At 41.1% G+C, this 18,420-nt stretch overlaps 1 protein-coding gene across 5 annotated transcripts in view; it reads right to left on the bottom strand.

The window, feature by feature from the left end:
- Window positions 1-18,420, bottom strand: part of Kcnh1 (potassium voltage-gated channel subfamily H member 1) — a 328,710-nt gene that overhangs the window by 273,312 nt on the left and 36,978 nt on the right. For 2 of the 5 annotated variants that reach the window (XM_074048392.1, XM_074048393.1), the window contains exons 4-5: window positions 15,309-15,437; window positions 8,513-8,631 (exon numbers count right to left, since the gene is read on the bottom strand). In XM_074048392.1, coding sequence (XP_073904493.1) covers window positions 8,513-8,631; window positions 15,309-15,437 — 248 coding nt within the window. Of the gene's footprint in view, window positions 1-8,512; window positions 8,632-15,308; window positions 15,438-17,064; window positions 17,272-18,420 lie in introns of all 5 variants that reach the window. The other 3 variants (XM_074048395.1, XM_074048396.1, XM_074048394.1) reach the window with 2 other exon arrangements.

The following is an 18,420-nucleotide window of genomic DNA, read 5'->3' as shown; positions in this document are numbered from 1 at the left end:
CCATTGAAATGAGCTGGTTGAAGTGCCCAGGACACTCTACTAGCTTTGCAATTTCTTATGAGTATTAATATTTCAAAATAAATTTTTTGAATATCAATATTTGGCATAAAATTTACATTGTAAAATATCAGGTTATGAATATTGTTTGTTCAAATATGCATAAATTATCAACATACTACACATAATTATCAATATACTACACATAATTTATGAATAAATACATAAGTAATGTAAGTGTAAAAATATCAGTAGAAAGGAGACACACCTTCAGGGTAGTGACTGCCTCTGGGAATAAGTTCTCAGAGGGTCTCAACTTTACCTTCAATGATTTGAAGTGAGAGATCAACATTTATAATTTTTAGATAGTATTTGTTCAATGGCTGTTTGTTAAATTACTTTGTAGGCCAATTCCTAGGAAAGATACTCCTGCATGGAGGACATAGTGAATCCAGCCGAGCAGGACTGCAGCTCTCTTCTATGGCCGCTTTCCTCCTTATAAAGGCAGAATTCATTACAGCGAGCAAAGGGGTGGTGGACTCAGGGATGTGCCCCTCGCCTTCCCCTGCAAAGATTCCCTGCCCAGTTGCAGGGATTGTGGTTAGCTGACAGCCTCCAGCTATTGGCTCTGAAGGGACAGAAAGTTTTCAGTGAGCCCTGGCCAGAAACTGATTAGAAAGGCAGTCTAGGGCTATTTCTGCCTTCTATGGGACCCTTTAGCTGCCAATCTTTGCTCTAGAGCTCCCTGTTCTTTCTGCCAGCAGAGTCTACCTAAAATTTGAACGGTGGGCTGAGCACCCCTGCCTAACACTGCTCCTACCTGATATTACTCAGTGTCTGCATCCTAAGGAGCTCACCTATGACAAAGGTCTACCAGCTTAACCTTTGCACTGACATAAGATATTTTTTAATACCAGAAATTAAACTTCGTTTCCCATCCTGAGAAGAAGGAACTCACAGGGCTACTTAAAAAGCTAGACATTAATCTACCATTTGATCCAGCAATACCACTCTTGGGGATATACCCAAAAGACTGTGACACAGGTTACTCCAGAGGCACCCGCACACCCATGTTTATTGCAGCACTATTCACAATAGCCAAGTTATGGAAACAGCCAAGATGCCCCACCACTGACAAAAGGATCAAGAAAATGTGGTGTCTATACACAATGGAATTTTATGCAGCCATGAAGAAGAACGAAATGTTATCATTCGCTGGTAAATGGATGGAATTGGAGAACATCATTCTGAGTGAGGTTAGCCTGGCCCAAAAGACCAAAAATCGTATGTTCTCCCTCATATGTGGACATTAGATCAAGGGCAAACACAACAATGGGATTGGACTTTGAGCACATGATAAAGCAAGAGCACACAAGGGAGATATGAGGATAGGTAAGACACCTAAAAAATTAGCTAGCATTTGTTGCTCTCAATGCAGAGAAACTAAAGCAGATACTTTAAAGCAACTGAGGCCAATAGGAAAAGGGGACCAGGAACTAGAGAAAAGGGCAGATCAAAAATAATTAACCTAGAAGGTAACACACACGCACAGGAAATTAATGTGAGTCAACTCCCTGTATAGCTATCCTTATCTCAACCAGCAAAAACCCTTGTTCCTTCCTATTATTGCTTATACTCTCTCTACAACAAAATTAGAAATAAGGGCAAAATAGTTTCTGCTGGGTATTGAGGGGGTGAGGGGGAGAGGGAGGGGGCGGAGTGGGTGGTAAGGGAGTGGGTGGGGGCAGGGGGGAGAAATGACCCAAGCCTTGTATGCAATATGAATAATAAAAGAAAATAAAATAAAAAAGAAGGAGCTCACAGTAATCTACATCTCTAAAGCCAGAAAGCCTGGTCACCCTGTTATAAGTAGTAGCATAGGGCTGGGAAGAGGAGACCATGCCCAGAAGGAATTGCCCCAAATGGAAAGCAGGTTGGGTTAACAGTTAGATGAACCAGCTTCTTTACCTGGACTCTACCACCTAGTGAGCTTCCCTATGCCCCAGACTCCTCCTATGTAAAACCGGTCCAGGTTATTTAGAGGATTGAGGGAGAAGGTGAAAAGCACAGACCTGGCACACAGAAAGTGATTCTTTCTTTTCTAGACTCAGTGCAGGAGGTGGATAGGAGGACTGCAGTGAGGACTAAAGCCAGATTCCCTGAACTGAGAGAGAGGAATAGCCAGCATAACAGAGATAAATTGGCCTTAAAAATAACATGTGCAATTCATTGAAATGCAACACTGCCGTTCCCAGCCCACCATGGGCTTCATGTCCACTTCCTCCTAGAGGTTGGAAAGGCTTCACTGAGGTGTCCATGTGCTTAAGCGGTCTTCATTTAACCAAGAGCATTTGTGTATAAGAAAATTGAGAAAACTGAGCATAGTATCAGCTATTGGCTATGGATAGGGAGAAAATTTTTCCGTTTAAAACTTTCTAGCCCACTTCTAGTTTCTAATCCTGCATACAGGGCGTTTGGGAGTCATCTATCCTAAAAACAGAGCAAAAAGCTGAACAATCTGAAAAATCTACAACTCTTCTTAAATCCTTCATGGAAGTGAGATCACAGAACAAAAGGATACCTCCCAAACTGGATTCACAGCCAGGTGAATACAGAGAATCACAATTTGCCAGAGCAGAAACTCATGAGCAGAAAACTCACAGAACCAACTACTGAGGGGGCAAGCCAATCAAACAAACAAGCAAAAAAAAAACCAAAAAACCCAGGGGACCATTCATGGGGGGGGGCCTCACACTTGGGAGTTTTACCTCCAGGGACCCTACTAGGCTCTTATATTGAAAAGCTAAGAAAAATTCCCTCCTGTTTCTGTCAGGGAGAGGGACAGAGGAGCAATTTTGAAATACTCCAGAGCACTGTGTTCTTAAGAAGGTCTGACCTCAGGAAAAATACTTAACCAGGGTCTGACCTGAGGGCATTTTATCAGAACTTATATGACCATGGGGAAGGGAAACACCCAACTCTACTACTCTCTAGTCATCCTGCCCCTCCTACAGGGACAAGGTGGAGACTGAGAAATACCTGTGAAAGTCACAGCCCAGGTTACACAGGCTCAGTAAAACGCTGAGAACTGCTCACAGGACTACAGAATGCTTCTCCTCCCCATACCTTACCACCACCTTACTAAAGGCCTATTTACTGAGGTTTTTTCCTAGTGCATTGTGTCCTGCTATCAACCAAAAGCTACAAAGCAGATGAAATAGTAAAAGGCACAATTTGAAGAGGCAGAGCTAGCATCAAAGCCAGACCCAAATATGGCAGCAATGTTGGAATCAGACTGGGAATTTAAAACAACTGTGACTAATATGCTAAGGGCTCTGATGGATAAGTGGATAGCATGCAAAAACAGATGGGCAGTGTAAACAGAGAGGTGGAACTTCTAAGACAGAACCCAAAAGAAATGCTAAAGATCAAAAACACTAACAGAATGAAGAGTGTCTTTGATGGGCTTATTAGTAGCTGGGACTCTGAGCTTCACAGGATGTGAATAGAAAAAATTTTGCAAACTGAAAAAAATATTAAAAGCAATAATTACTGAGGATTTACCCAAACTAATGTAGCCACCAAACCTCAGATTCTAGAAATGGAAAGAAAGCCAACCAGGATAAATGCCACAAGAACAAAACAAACACAGGCAGAAAAATCAAAGACAACAAAAACATCCTCAAAGAAACAAAGTTTTTCAAACTTTTAACTGTGACTATTCTACAAATTTTGCAATTTTGCAATTTTGTCATTGCAGTTTTGATTGTTCTGGAGCATTTACAATCAAACCCTTGGAAATTGATTCTAATAATTACTTATCTGTCAAACAAGTTAGCTTTTAAATGCTTGCTTCTCATTTGTTGCCCTTAACGCAGAGAAACTAAACCAGATACCTTAAAAGCAACTGAGGCCAATAGGAGAAGGGGACCAGGAACTAGAGAAAAGGTTAGATCAAAAAGAATTAACCTAGAAGGTAACACACACGCACAGGAAATTAATGCGAGTCAACTCCCTGTATAGCTATCCTTATCTCAACCAGCAAAAACCCTTGGTCCTTCCTATTATTGCTTATACTCTCTCTTCAACAAAATTAGAAATAAGGGCAAAATAGTTTCTGCCGGGTATTGAGGGGGTGGGGGGAGAGGGAGGGGGCGGAGTGGGTGGTAAGGGAGGGGGTGGGGGCAGGAGGGAGAAATGACCCAAGCCTTGTATGCACATATGAATAATAAAATAATAAAAAAAAATTTTTTTAAAATGCTTGCTTCTGGTGGTTTGGTTTTGTATTTTCCTTGTAAAACTTTGTAACTGTTGTCTGTTGACATGCTGCAGAAGTACTACTTCTAAAAATAATGACATTTTTTGAGGTTCTAGGATATCACCTATAAAACAGACAAAATGGACTCCAGGTAAGCCCAGCCTAAGAGCCACATCTTTTGAACCTCTTTGCTGCCTAAATTTGACACTCCAGTGCCTCTTAGCAACCTGGATCAGACCTCTGTACAATTTCATTCTGGTATTCAATTAGATCTTACCATGTCCCTGTGGACTGCTCCATGATCCTCTGCCAGAACAACAAATACAAAGATGGGGATATCTCTATGACCCTACCCAGCAGGAAGCAGTTACAGCAAGATGAGACACTTGCACCACTGAAACCAGAATTGCTTTGGTTGTTCTGTCAGATGGTAATGTGGAAGAAAGCACCCCTAACGAAGGCATGGTGGGAATGACATACCAAGAGCCAGGTAGAATAAGAAAAGAGGGGCCAAGTGTATGGAATGCTAGAATGAGGAAATAGGGACTGAGCCTGCAAAATGTTCCCATAAACATGAAATTAAAATTATGATCTGAGGAAGAGAAAAACCAATCAGTAAGGTCCACAAAAAGCGAGATAGCCAATCAAAAGTAGCCTAACCCAAGGTATAAAACCTACTCTCAATCCTGTCTCAGTGGACTATGCTTCTTTGCTTAGCTGCTTATCATTTCTTTCCTTTTAATGGTGTCCTAATAAATCTGATTTCTAAGAAAGAAAGACAGAGAAAAAAAGAAGAAAGAGAGAGAAAAGAGAGAGAAAGAGAAAAGAAAAAAGAGGAAGAAAGAGAGAGGGAGGGAGGAAGGGCACATCAACCAACCAGCTATATGGACACCCAACAACAACTGCCAAGTTCGAATCTTGAATGTCCCTCAAAGACCAGTGTGTTAAATAGGGTTGGACACTATTGGGAATTAGTGCAATCTTTAGGAGCGTTGCGGCCTAGTGAAAGATTGTAGGACCCCGGCTCTCACTCTTTCCCTTTTATTTCTGGTTCCGAGGTCATCAGTTTAAGAGGCCTAAAAGCAACTGGTGTCCCATATCATGAAATGGAGCCTCTTTCTTTTTTCTTTTGTTTTGCAGCAGTACTGACATTTGAATTCAGAGCCTCACACTCTACCACTTAAGCCATGTCCCCAGCTTTTTTGCTTTTCTTTTTCAAATAGGATCTCACTTTTTGCCCAGGGCCAGCCTCAGACCATGATCCTCTACCTCTGCCTCTCAGGTAACTGGGATTGCAGACATGAGCCACCATACCCAACCCTGTCTTTCTTTTTATAAGTTAATTATCTCAGCTACTTTGTTATAATGACAACAACTAGCACAACTGCAAAATATACATTCTCTCAAACTCACATGAAACAATGTAGAGCACATTCCAGGCCATAAAACACACCTTAACAAAAGAACAAAAATCATGCACTGCTTGCTCTCAGAACACAATGGGATTAAACTAGAACTCACTTAGAGAAATATCTAGAAAATCCAAAAGTACTTAGGAATGAAATAACACACTTTGAAATAACACATGGGCCAAAGAAGACAGTTCAAAGAAATTAAAATATATTTTACTAAATGAAAAAGAAAATACAATTTATCAAAATTTGTGACATGCAGTGAAAGCTTGTACTTAAAGGGAAATTTCTAATATTGAATGAATATCTTAGAGAAGAAGAAAGACCAAAAACAATACTTGAAGTTTCTGCTTTAAGAAACTAAAAAAAGAAGAGCAAAATAAATCCAAAGTAAGCAGACTGAAATAAATAACAAAAAATTAGACCAGAAAGCAATGAAAGGGAAAACAGAAAATCAACAAAAGCAAAAGCTTGTTCTCTGAAAAAATCAATAATATCAATAAGCTTTAGCCAGGCTGAGTAAAGCTTACCCCTGGGATGAGACCCATACTTTTGTCTCATATTGGAATCTATGAGCAGTTACTTTTTCCAGACAGGTACACAAAAACATTGATATAATTTATTTACTTTCATTCATTAAATCAATTTTTTTTAAAGTAAACACTACTGAGCATCTATGACTTGCCAGTGGTTCTGGGTGCTAGGTATTTGTCGTAGACAATAAACACAATTTTTAAAAAAGTAAACTGTATAGAACATTAGAAGACACTAACTGGGAACAATATAGAGCGTGATAAGAATAGGGTTAGGAGTTCCATTTCTCCATTACTTTGTTATGCTATTATTTTCTTCCCTTTCTTTCTCCCTTATTTTAACATAGAATGCAATGATAACAGTAAATTTTGCATTGCAGTATTTAAGTTCAGAATATGAAGGAGAAAAGTGACCACCCAGGATAACAATCCTGTCAGGCAGAAATATGAGTTTGTTATTGTGTTATTTGGAAATTAAGTATGGTTTAAGGACATGTGTGTGAGTGCCCAGTGAACAAAGGGTGAATTGTAATAGTTTTATATGTCAACTTGGCTAGGCTATTGTAGCCAGTTATCAAGCAAACACTAAGTGTTCCTGTAAAGATATTTTGCAGATGTGATTAGCATCTACAATCAACTGACTTTCAGGAAAAGAAAAATATCCTCTGCAATCTGAGTGAGCTTCATCTAATCAGTGAAAAGGCCTTAAACGTAGAGCTGAGGTTTTCCCAGGGAAGGAGGAATTCTCCCATGGACTTCCACTTCAGCTCCTTACAAGAGTTTCCAGTTTTCCAACCTACCCTTTGAATTTTGGAATTGTGCAGCCAACTTCCAAGGCATGTAAGCCAATTGTTTAAAATAACTCTCTTAATATATAAATATCCTACTATTTCTCTGGCAGAACCCTGACAGCTACAAGCAGCTACATAGAGAAAAATGATATTTAGGTAAAGACTTGCAATGAAGGAGCTATAGCACAGACATCCATGGAGCAAGCAAGCCTAATGTGTACATACAGGAAACAGCAAGGAGGCCAGTATGGCCAGATAAGACTGAGTAAGGAGAACAGAAGCAAGAGAGAAGGTACTTTATGAACTACAAGAAGCAGCAGGGAAAACACAGATTGCAAGCTGAAAGGCCTCCTTTGTATCCTTTTTTATCATGAAAAAAAAATGATATTGCCAGCATCCAAATATCTTTCTTGCTCTAACATGATGTAAATGATTGCTCCCCATCCCTACTGTTGGCAAAAGCTCCTGGATGCTGCAAGCAGATTCTGCATAGTTAACCACTCTACATTTTCTGCACATATACAAAGCAACTATGGTAGCCACACTATGCCAAGAATTCTCCCTTAGCAAAATGGTACCCAGATGTAAGATCAAGAAAGAGCCACACCATCCAATCATGGCTCAAGGAATAACTGGCTATCTCCAACAAAGGGGTAGTGTATGCTGTCCAGGTTTACTGGGGAGGGTACAGTGCCTCTAAATGGTCCACTCAGATCTTACTGAAGAAAGGAAGAGCAAGCACCACCAATGGCAGATCATAGCGATTTAAGTGAATGAAGCCTGAATGAAACAGCTTCTCAAGGCTTTGCAGCCTCTCACTTGTCCCAGAAAAAGGGTGAATACCACCAAGCAAGTTTTCCTTACTGACGAAGTTATTGATACAATAATAATTTAAAGTATAGTAACCCAGAAAGAGTTTCATATTTATAGAAAGTGAAGAAAAGGCAAGACAACTCCCTCAATGTGCACACTGACTTATGGCTGCATCTCAACATCAGGTCATAAACAATAACACATGAAAAAATTAATTTGTTAGTACTTAGGAAATAGGACATATGCAAAGGAAAGAACTAAACAAGCACAAAAAAATAACAATACTATATGGCCAGTAAGGTACAGGTGATTTTTATTTTTTTCCTTTGGATTCCTATATCTTCCTATAATAGCATGTATTACTCAAATAAAATTGTTTATAGCTTATAAGTAAAAAGTTATTTGTGTACATAAAGCACTCGTATTTCCTTCCCTGTGCCCTCAAAAAAGTGAATTGACACCTACAATCTCACACAAGTTGGGATAGAGCTCACTCCAGCCTGCTTTTACATATGTGAAAGCACAAAACTCAAAGGAGTTAAGTCACTTACCTAAATCACACATTGTGGTTTGTAGCCCAGCCAAGACATGGCCCTCCCATACTTTCTAGGGCCCTGAAGCTCTCCTTTAGTCGGCACACTGGCTTTGTGCCACCTTCTCAGCCCATGTACCTCCAAGAGGTGTGAGGTGAGCTCCCCTTGCCCTTACCTCTGCCAGGCGAGAGTGCTTGTGAACATTCTCGCCCTTTTGCACACTGGGAGCCAGCTGCTGCAAGACACCCCTGCTGCTTGTCAGTGCTCTGGTCAGTCGAGCAAACTTCCCCCAGCCTAAAGCATAGGAAGAGCAAAAAGACTGGGTCAACTACATCCCAACAGAACAGAGGCATTCACATCTGTCAGAAACAGACACCCCCACAACCCTCCTGAACTCCCACGTGTCACTTCCCATTCCTGCAAGCAAGACCTGCTGCTCACAAAAGCACCCTGATGTACTCAAATCAAAATGTGCTTTACCCAAGCACTTTCACTTCATTCTAATCATGGCTTTGGAAAGAAAGTACAATAGGTTTAAGTACCTTTTTAAAAATAAGGAAACTGAGGCACAGGGCACCTAGCTCATGAAAGTTTAGAATCTAGACCTCTCCTCTCTAGCCTTAGGCTTTTCCATCAGCTCGGACCAGGCAGTTGAGATGTTACTCTGACTTGGTTCCTTGCTTCAGGTTGATCCCAATCCCCACGCTGTCTGATTGGCAGAAACTGAGCATGTTCTAGGTTTGAAATGGACAAAGTAGTCAGACAGCATTCCAAGCATTACCTTCTCCAAGACGAGGAGAGTAAGAGTGTATTGAACTCTTAGGTAGGTGGGGAAAAAGCACTTGCTGATTTTAGTCTGCTTGGGGAAAGGAGAAGGATGGTTGGTGACACGTCTTTGTCTGAGAAGCTAAGAACTCTTGTGTCATCTCTACTGCTTATAAGACCCCCAATGACAAGCATCTATTCCAACATCCAACTACCCATCTGCATCAAGGTTATGACCATGGCAGGTGCCCCATGGGACCTCAGCCTGTCAGGGCTCTCAAGACCAAGAGTGCCAAAAACCTGGGCATGGGGCATACAGCAAATAAATAGAGCACACAACTTTTTTTTTATATGACTGTGCAACTTTATTTTTTGTCCTTCAAAGGTTGAAGTATTCAGTGTCTTGAAACAGAAATCTCATCTTCTGAATTTTACCCTGAGCACCTTTCCAAATCACTCTTAGAATCCAGAGGACAATGGAATTGAGAAGAATGGTCAGTTTTTTGCACAAAAATATGACTTTAAGAGTCATAATATGGAAAATTTTGGTCAACATAGCAAGAACATAAAACCAGCTCTTTTATTAAAAAAAAATCTCATTCCAGAGTACTGGGCTTTAGTAAAAGCTAGTGGTGTTTCGTCCACCTTGACACTGTGAAGCAGAAATGGAAGACTGCTGGTGTCACTTTGAAAAGAGGTGTACAATGATTGAGCTGTGGGGGTTCCATTCATGTCAACAGCCCAGACTCTGCAGGGGTCTTTGACATCTCCAGCAAATGCAGCATTTATGAATGAGCTCACTGGAATATGCTTGTGGGAAGTGTGGACTAGAGTTTTTAAAAATATCTTTCAAAGTCAGGCTTTCCTTCATCTCAAAACAAACCTGGAACTGAATTCTGCAAAGCTTTTCAAGAAGAGCAGAAAGTACATTTTTTTACTCAAGTAGAAAGCAGTTGTGCATGCAAACATTAGCTCCACCACCACCTGAGCACCACCATCACCACTGGTGCACCAAAGGAAACTCAGGGTCAGATTCCCTGCAGGGAGCCCCTGAAAGGGAGATATAGGAGCTGTGAGGGGAATGGCTAAGCTGCAATGGGGAACCTGGAACATGGACTATTTGCCAAGGAAAGCTGCAGGCAATGTGTAGTGGAGCCAGCCCCAGAAAGAGGTCACGTGGACTGCAAACAGCAAGGCCATAGGGGCAGGGCTGCCCAAGCCAAGCCCCATTGGAGCTCACATCAGGACACCACGTGCTCTGGATGCTGGTCATGGAACTACAGTATTTAGTGTTTGCCCTGATGGTTTTCTGTCTTGCTTTGGTCAGATCCTCCCTTATTATTTCCCCATCCCCCCTTTTGTAATGAGAATGTTTACTCTGTACAATGGATTGTTGGATGTAAATGTCTTTGATTTGAATAGGTGCTCACAGCTAAGGGTTTACCTTGAGTTTCAGAAGAAACTTTAGACTTAAACTTTTTAACAATTTTAGAATGGTTAAGGCTTTGGGGACTCTTGGAGATGGACTAAGTGTATTTTGCATTATGAGATAGCCACAAGCTGGGGTGGGGGGCAGAATGTTATGGTTTGAATATGAAATGTCCCCCTCAGGTTCATTTGTCAAATACTTGGTCCCCAGATAGTGGCACTATTTTGGAAGACAATGGAAACTTTCTGAGGTGGGATCTGGCAGTAGGAAGTAGGTCACTGGGGTGTGTTTTGAAGATTGTGCCTGGTTCCTTCCTTTCTCTCTTCTTCCTCTCTGATATGAGGTAAAGAAACTCTACCATGGTCTTTTGCCCAAGTGCATGAGGCCAAGCAACCATGGGCTGAATCTTCTAAAACAATGAGCAAAAATAAATCCTTCTTCCCTCACTTTATTTATGGTAGGCATTATATCACAGTGACAAGAAAAGAAATCATGATGCTGATTTTGCATCATTGTTCTTATTTGCTTGCCTTCTCTATGCTCCCAAGTGTTCTGTTTTCTGTAAAAAAAAGAGCAATTCTATCTCAGATATGTCCTTATATCCAGCACCTAGCATAAGGCCAGGCACTCAAAAGTGTGTGTGTGTGTTAAATAAATGTAGAAAACAAGTATTTTTCCCTTTCTTTGCCCCACTTCTGTCTGGGCTTCCAATAGATACACATCCGAAAGGATCGGCATCCCATTTCACAATTCCTATTAAGTTTTAGTACATGTATCTGTGCCTCCATCCTTTGCACCCACTCCTCCAATTAGATCCCATTTGGAAATTCAACACTGAACTGAGCTAAAATGAAGAAACTCCCAGCCCAGGACCTTTCCAGATCTGCCATATATTTTCAACAAGTTAGGCATAAGCAGGGCTGTGGGTGACATGGGAAGATTGAAGCATCACATGGTCAGGAAAAATGAGAGGGGGTAGATAGGAGGGTAGAGGAAGAGTGAAAGGAAAAGAAGAACAGAAGGGGAACATGGTGTGCAACCTGGCAATGGCTAAAAGGGATTTACTAGGTCCTTTTTCCCATTCTCAGGACAAGTGACTACTTCCCTTTGTTGACCCCACAATGGCTGCAAGGTTTCAACTCAACTGAGCCAGCCACTGTGTGGCTTATCTCACCAGCCTTCATCCTCTCGTGGTTCTACAATGAGTTAGAATTCTAGCTCCTTTGAAGATAATCCCAGGTATACCAGAAAAGACAAAGGCCAGACTGATCCTGAAATACAGAGTTCCAGATTCTCCTAGAAGAGCTGGTGTCGTAACCCAACATCCAGCAGAGAACAATGGACATAGGCAATCAGTGAGGACCCCTGCCTAAGTGTCTGCAAGTCTCCCTCCCAGTCTTTGCTTTGTCTATGTGCAAACATGCAAAAGTCTAGGATGGCTTCTTTAACCAACAATCACTAACTCATCATGTTCCCAACATTCTAAAGGCAGAGAGATCAAACATTAGTATTGGAGAGGACAAGTCTGAAACTTGTATCCATTACCCTGTGTCTTTTCCTCATCAATATGCCATGGAGAGGGACTATCAATCACAACTAATTGCTAGAGCCCTCGTCCTCAAATGGTCTATATCTTTGGCCCTTAAAAATCTCCTCTGGGGTTCTGAATTCCTCTTGTTAACTGCATTTGGATCAGGTTTAACTCTAAATGTAGAATTAAACACATAGCTCTTTGAAAATGAATTTGCTCCTTTAATATGAGATTACATGGTGCAGTAAGAGGCAAAACAAGAGGGTGGCTCATCCTTTGGAGAACAATGTAGAGAGAAAGCTCCGAGCCTCACACTGCAGTTCTCCTCTGCCCACTTGCACAAGCATCTTGGCTCAGAGGAGAGAATGGGACAGAAAACTCCTGCAGACTCCTCCCAATAAAGAAAAAGCAAGATATAAGGGACAAATGAAACCTCCAAGAACATCACAGATTCTCTTAGCCAAAAATTCCCACCTGTTACAAAACAGCAAACCTCACTTTACTTTCATTCCTGCACCATGCCATGTGTGGGCACTGTTAGTCAGAGGTAAGAGAATTTGTCAAGGGCCAACAGTGAAGTAAAGATGAGGAAGTCAAGGGCCTAAATAGTAGCTCATGAAAAGGATCGTGAGAACTGACAGACCTGTAAAGGAAGAGGGGGCTCAGGAAGCTTTCCCAGGGTCCATCATCAGTTCACAAATCTCTGGGTGGAAGCGGAGTAACTTGGTGTCATATGCTAAAATGGTCAACTCTTAATTACCCCATGTGTTTATGCCTGGGTGGGTTGTTTATGGAAAACTATGAGGCACAAACTGGCTTCTTGCATCACTATCAGGATGCACGCACCCCCAAGTCCCCAAATTAGGCACTAGATGATCAGAGAAAACAAAATAATTTGAAAGACAACTTAAGCAAAATTGACTTAAAAGACTAATCTGACGGTGGGAAAACATCCCTTGAGACTGTGCCAGAGAGCAATTATTTGGTGATTTTTCTGAGGTTTTAGAATATTTACCCTTCCATTCTATCTCAAAAGTGAGTTCTGAAGGAGCCTGGGTCACCAGGACTCTGAAGATTCCTTATCCAGACTGAGGTGCTGTACTGCAAACCCAGATGGATCAGATGGAAGTGAACCACTAGGAGCATATCCAAGAAGAAACATCAAGCAGGAAATATGGAAGCATATTTTCCATCTAGATTTGATCCGTGCAGTCAGAACTGAATTTACAGACTTAACAGGGCCTGGTGAATTATCGCATTCTTGAAATCATAAACTAACATAAAATTTCACTTTGTCCCAAGCAGACCACCAAGTTAAAGTGGGCCAGGGGGCACAGTGACATGACAAGTGGGAGGGTCTGAATATATCTACCACAGCATTTGACATCCACAGGCTTATAAAGTCATGTTGTTCAGGAGGAGGCATTAGGCATGGTCCTTATAGGACCAGGAGTTTTGTATCGAGGAGTAAACTGTGTTGAGGGTATTCAGAATTTTTTTTACAAATGAAGCCACATGTTACTCAAGTTATTTCATTGAAAAAAAGAACACCTCACAAAAATTATCTTGGCTAATGAGGAGGACAGAGGGTGTGTGTGTGTGTGTGTGTGTGTGTGTGTGTGTGTATTTGTGGTATGTGTACTGAAATTTTTCTCAGCAATGAAATGTATAATGGAGGCAGGTTAAATGAAGTGGAGGATATTATTCCTGGAAAATAAACCTGAGTGATCACACTACACCACTCTGGTTTGTCTCTTCTTTCAGATTTTGTGAGACTCAAATGCAGACACTATGATGGAGTATTCTCTGTAGGCAATGTCTTTCCTACCAAATAATATTTGCACGTCACTTAAAAATATGCCAGCCGTGATGAAAAAAAGACATTCTGACTTGGCCAAATCCCATATTTTAAATTTTTAACAGCAAAACTGAATGTCAAAATATCCGACTGCCTTAAAAATATTACTCATTAGTTTATTAGGTGAAAAAAGCAACAGGCCTTTCTCTATGGTGTCATGATGACACTTAGTGAGTCACTATTAGTGAAGGATCTCCACGTGAGAAATTAGGAACTGGACAACCACAAATCTGCAAGAAAAGGGAGAGACATCAGGAGAAAATACTGGTTAGGGACTTTGCATCTTCTAAAGTCGAAATGAAAAGGCAAGCTGAAATGGGTTTAATTTCAGCTGTAAGACAGTTGAAAAACTAGGATCCATTGGGCTGCGCAGCACCGTGCTCTGAACTCCAGAAATGCAAGTGTCTAAATGTACCAGGACTGATACAGGTCCCAGGGGAACATCCACATCATCTTTTTTATTTCCTCCTATAATGCCCATTTAGCAATCAAATTTTGTCACATCCAAAATAATATGCCCAGGTAGACTGTTCCCTGGACTCCTCTCTCATCTCTCTGTGACATCTCAGGAAACCACAGGAGTAAAGTTCTTGGGTAGAGCTGGAAATTCAACCAGGGAGCCAGGAGCCCTGCAACATGGAATAGCGCCTGGCCTCTTGGTTATGTCGCGTGTAAGCTGTGGGAGAGGGACGTGAGAGAGGTGCTGTGACAGCCCCTGGTCCCAAACCTCTGGGACTAGCATGCCAACTTTTGTACATTCCAGTGAGCTGGACCTCTTCATGGGTACAGTTGCTCCAGCCATCCTGCCATCTGCTTTCCCAGGGCTCCAATGTTAACCAGGTAAAACATGTGTATGATCTAGCTACAATGTGTGGTTACAGAACTGGTGAAATGACCCCCATGGAAATGTAACTCAAGACCCAAGATCCTGGCCTCACTAATTCCATGTTCAAAATGAATTAATTCAATCAATCACAGAGGCAGAGATATGGTAACATCTGCTGTAACCTCCTGAAGTACTAGAAATTAGCCGAATCTAAGGAAGTTTGATATAAGTCAGATGAATATGGCCATGCCTTGTCCCACCTGGATGACTAACATTTATCATGTGAAAACCTGAAAAGATTCTGGATACCAGATTTGCCCAAGTTCTTTCTTTTATCTAATTTAAAGGGGTTAATTTTAAGAGCTCTGAAATTGATAAGATGCTTTACAAAACAAATTGTTTTTTTCTCCCTTCCCTCCATACACTGCAGAATGACACAGTACTTTACCCAACACAAATTAAAGTTTAAGTTTTGATCTTTGTGCAGAGATTGCCTTGGCAACCTCAAATTCTCTGTAGCAAAAGCTACAGAAATGCATTTGTACAAATCAGAATTACAAACCTTTACATGAATCATCCTCAATTGGCTGTTTGAAAGCAGTTATGTCACTGAAAGTGCAAAGAAATAAAACCACTTTATCCTGTTCGTTCCGAATTGGAGCAATTTTCACAAAGAACCACACAGGTGTCCCTGAAAGGAATATTAAAAGGTTGGTCAGTAATTTGTATTCTCATTTGAGGGGCTCTGGAAGCAAAGAATTGGGAATGAATAGGTCCAAACATTAATTCATTTTTTAAATGGTCTCATTCCATCAGGTGCCTATGTATTACACCAGTAATTTCTTTTCTTGCTGGAATAAAAACTTTCACAGTGACTACTCAGTGGGGATTTTCTTCTGTTCAAATAATTTTCTAGGTACAGGTCTCTTAACCCTTGAGAAACAGTTAAGAAATGAGTTGGAAATCCCACCTGCTCTCGTGAAGGAAATTTAGACATAGAGACCTAAAGACTTCCTTGAGACCACATGGTGGATGGTAATGACTGCAGGCCAGCGTGGGCACTGCCAGTCATGGCCAACAGACCACGCAAACTCAAATTTCAAACTCTGTTAACTCCTAAATGGCCTCAGTTTATGCAGCATCAGCTTTGTTCAAACAAGCATAGGCCAGAAACTATACTTTCCCTAAAATAATAATCTGAATGGTATGATCCAATGGCAGATGGCAGGACACTGACGCAGGAAAGGAGTACCATGATTCTCTAGAAAAGGCTCCCCAGAAAGGGAAGATTCCAAGTAGGCCCGTGATCACATTGGTGCCTTAGGAACTCAACAATGTTTTAACTTCAGTCCTTCTTCCTCAGCTAAAGAGGAGACAAGCGAACCCTTTGTAAGCACTCCTCTCATCCACCCAAGGAGGTGGGCAGAGCTCATCTGACTGACTTCTTAGAGAGGGCACCCACTCAGGTATCGGTGACCAAATTTCTGCACAGTCTTTCTCTGACCTCCAAAAATAATTAGGGAAAGTAAACATTTTCTTGCCATAGAGGACAATGTAGCAAGAAGTACCAATATATTCTGTGATATAAAATTAAATTTGAAACAGGTTGGGCGTGGTGGGTCACATCTGTAATCTCAGCTACTCAGGAGGTGGAGATTGGGAGAATTGCAATCCAAGGCCAGCCTAAGCAAGAAGTTAACCAGACCCCCCTCAACAAAATCAGCAAGGCGTGGTGGTTAACGTCTATAATACCAGCTATGTGGGAGACCACAATTAGAATGTTTGCAGACTGCAACCGATTTCAGGAAAAAAACATGAGACCTTACTTGAAAAATAACTGAAGCAAAAAAGGGTTGGGAACATGGCTCAAGAAGTAGAGCACCTTACTAGCAAGTGAGGCCTGAGACTCAAACTCCAGTACTGCCAAAAATAAAAATTTAAATGAGACACAAAGTCATGGCATGTTCTTCCCTATCTAGTTCTTGTATCTCAGTTCTTAAAACAGCATCTGACATGTAAGAAGGACTTAATAACCATGTGTTGATTTTTGCACCCCTGAGATAATATCTTACATACTATTTTATAACTACTGTCAAATTTCTCTGTGTGGTTAACTATCAGAGAGCTTCCTGTGTTCCCAGCCCTGTGCTCAGCATTTCACATAAATTGTTTTATGTTTTGAGATACAGAGCAGACAACTCATTGAATTTTGGAGATGAAAATAAATGTCCCAGAGTTCCCCTGGGTCTCTGCCCCCAATCATTTCAAACTCTGGACAGACAGACATCTCTGAATAACATTAGAATTAGCCAATATACCTGGACAATAGTAGGTGACAGATTTAGATAAATCGCTTATTCATATGTAAGTTTGAAAAACTCTACAATGTACCAACAGGCAGCAAATAGATGAAATGGAAATACATTCTTCTTAAATCTTGATTATCTGTTCATGTACCCATAGTTAATTTTAATCCTCTTCCCATTCCCCTTTGAATAGTTTTCAGCTGTCAGTTTCTGGATGCTCTGAGAAAACCAACAGATTAAAATGTCACCCGAAGAAAAACGTGTTTTGAAAGAAAAATCCACCACACAAAAATCACACATAGCATTTCAAAATCAAGAAAAACATGACCTTTGAATTACCCACAGTTTTTGACAGGTCTATGTTATTATTCCTCCTCAGAATCTATGGGATTTGAAACCATTGTCAATGAAGCAACAGAAAACTCTAAAGAGAGCACTACTGCTATTGGGCTCACATCCTCATAGCCTTCGAGGGGTCTTAGCTGGTAAGACAAAAAGCAAACAAATCGGAAAACCTTTTTCATTCTGCTCTAAAGAAAACTTTATGCAGTTCTTTTTCAGATGGAAACCAGAAAACACTCAATTTATCAAACTAGTAATAAGTCAGATGAGAGGACCCCCACTCGTGATGTCTAACACCAGGAGCCTCATCCCCTCCATGGCTGCAGTCCTAGATCATTCTCTGAACTGTATTCAAGTTCCCCTTGCCCCTTCTGGAAATGCTCCCAATTAAACATGTACTACTCTAATTATTCCTTTTTTGTATTTAAATATATATCACAAACCAAAAATTCATACAGTTGGCATGTATTGCCTTAGAGTTCATCTTGAGCTGGTCACCAGGACTTGTTGAGGACAGGCCATCTCTTTTTCCCTGGTCTGGTATTTCCCAATGGAGAGACATCTTTTAGTATACTACTCCAGGCTTTTTAAGGGTTGCTAATTTAGGAGGCTACAACTGGACACATATAGCTCAGCCTCTTCTCTGCTCTGCCGTCTTCCATTCTATCAAGGTTTGGAAGAAAAGAAAAGGCAAGGTGATGGCTGAGGGAGGAGAAGCCTGCAGTTCTTCAGTGCTGCCTGTGATAGGTGGGTAAGTATCTGATTGTAAAGTTCGCTTTTGGAAACACATTTCCCAGATATACGCTACATTCGCCAGGATCAGCTTTATTAGTCATAAAGTGGTCATTTAACCTCTGCTGAGCCTGTCTCAATTGGTTCTGGTCATGGGCAGGGAAGGAAAGTGCTATGCATCGACTCCCTCAAACCTTAACAATTGAGAACTGTTTCTGTAAATAGGTCATAATCCATTCGAAAGGCAGGAGTCCTGATCTACTTTCTCCATCTTACCTCCCTGCAAACCCTATC

Source organism: Castor canadensis, chromosome 11 (genome assembly GCF_047511655.1).
Source record: "Castor canadensis chromosome 11, mCasCan1.hap1v2, whole genome shotgun sequence".
NCBI lineage: Eukaryota > Metazoa > Chordata > Mammalia > Rodentia > Castoridae > Castor > Castor canadensis.
This window is presented reverse-complemented; position numbering and strand designations above follow the sequence as displayed.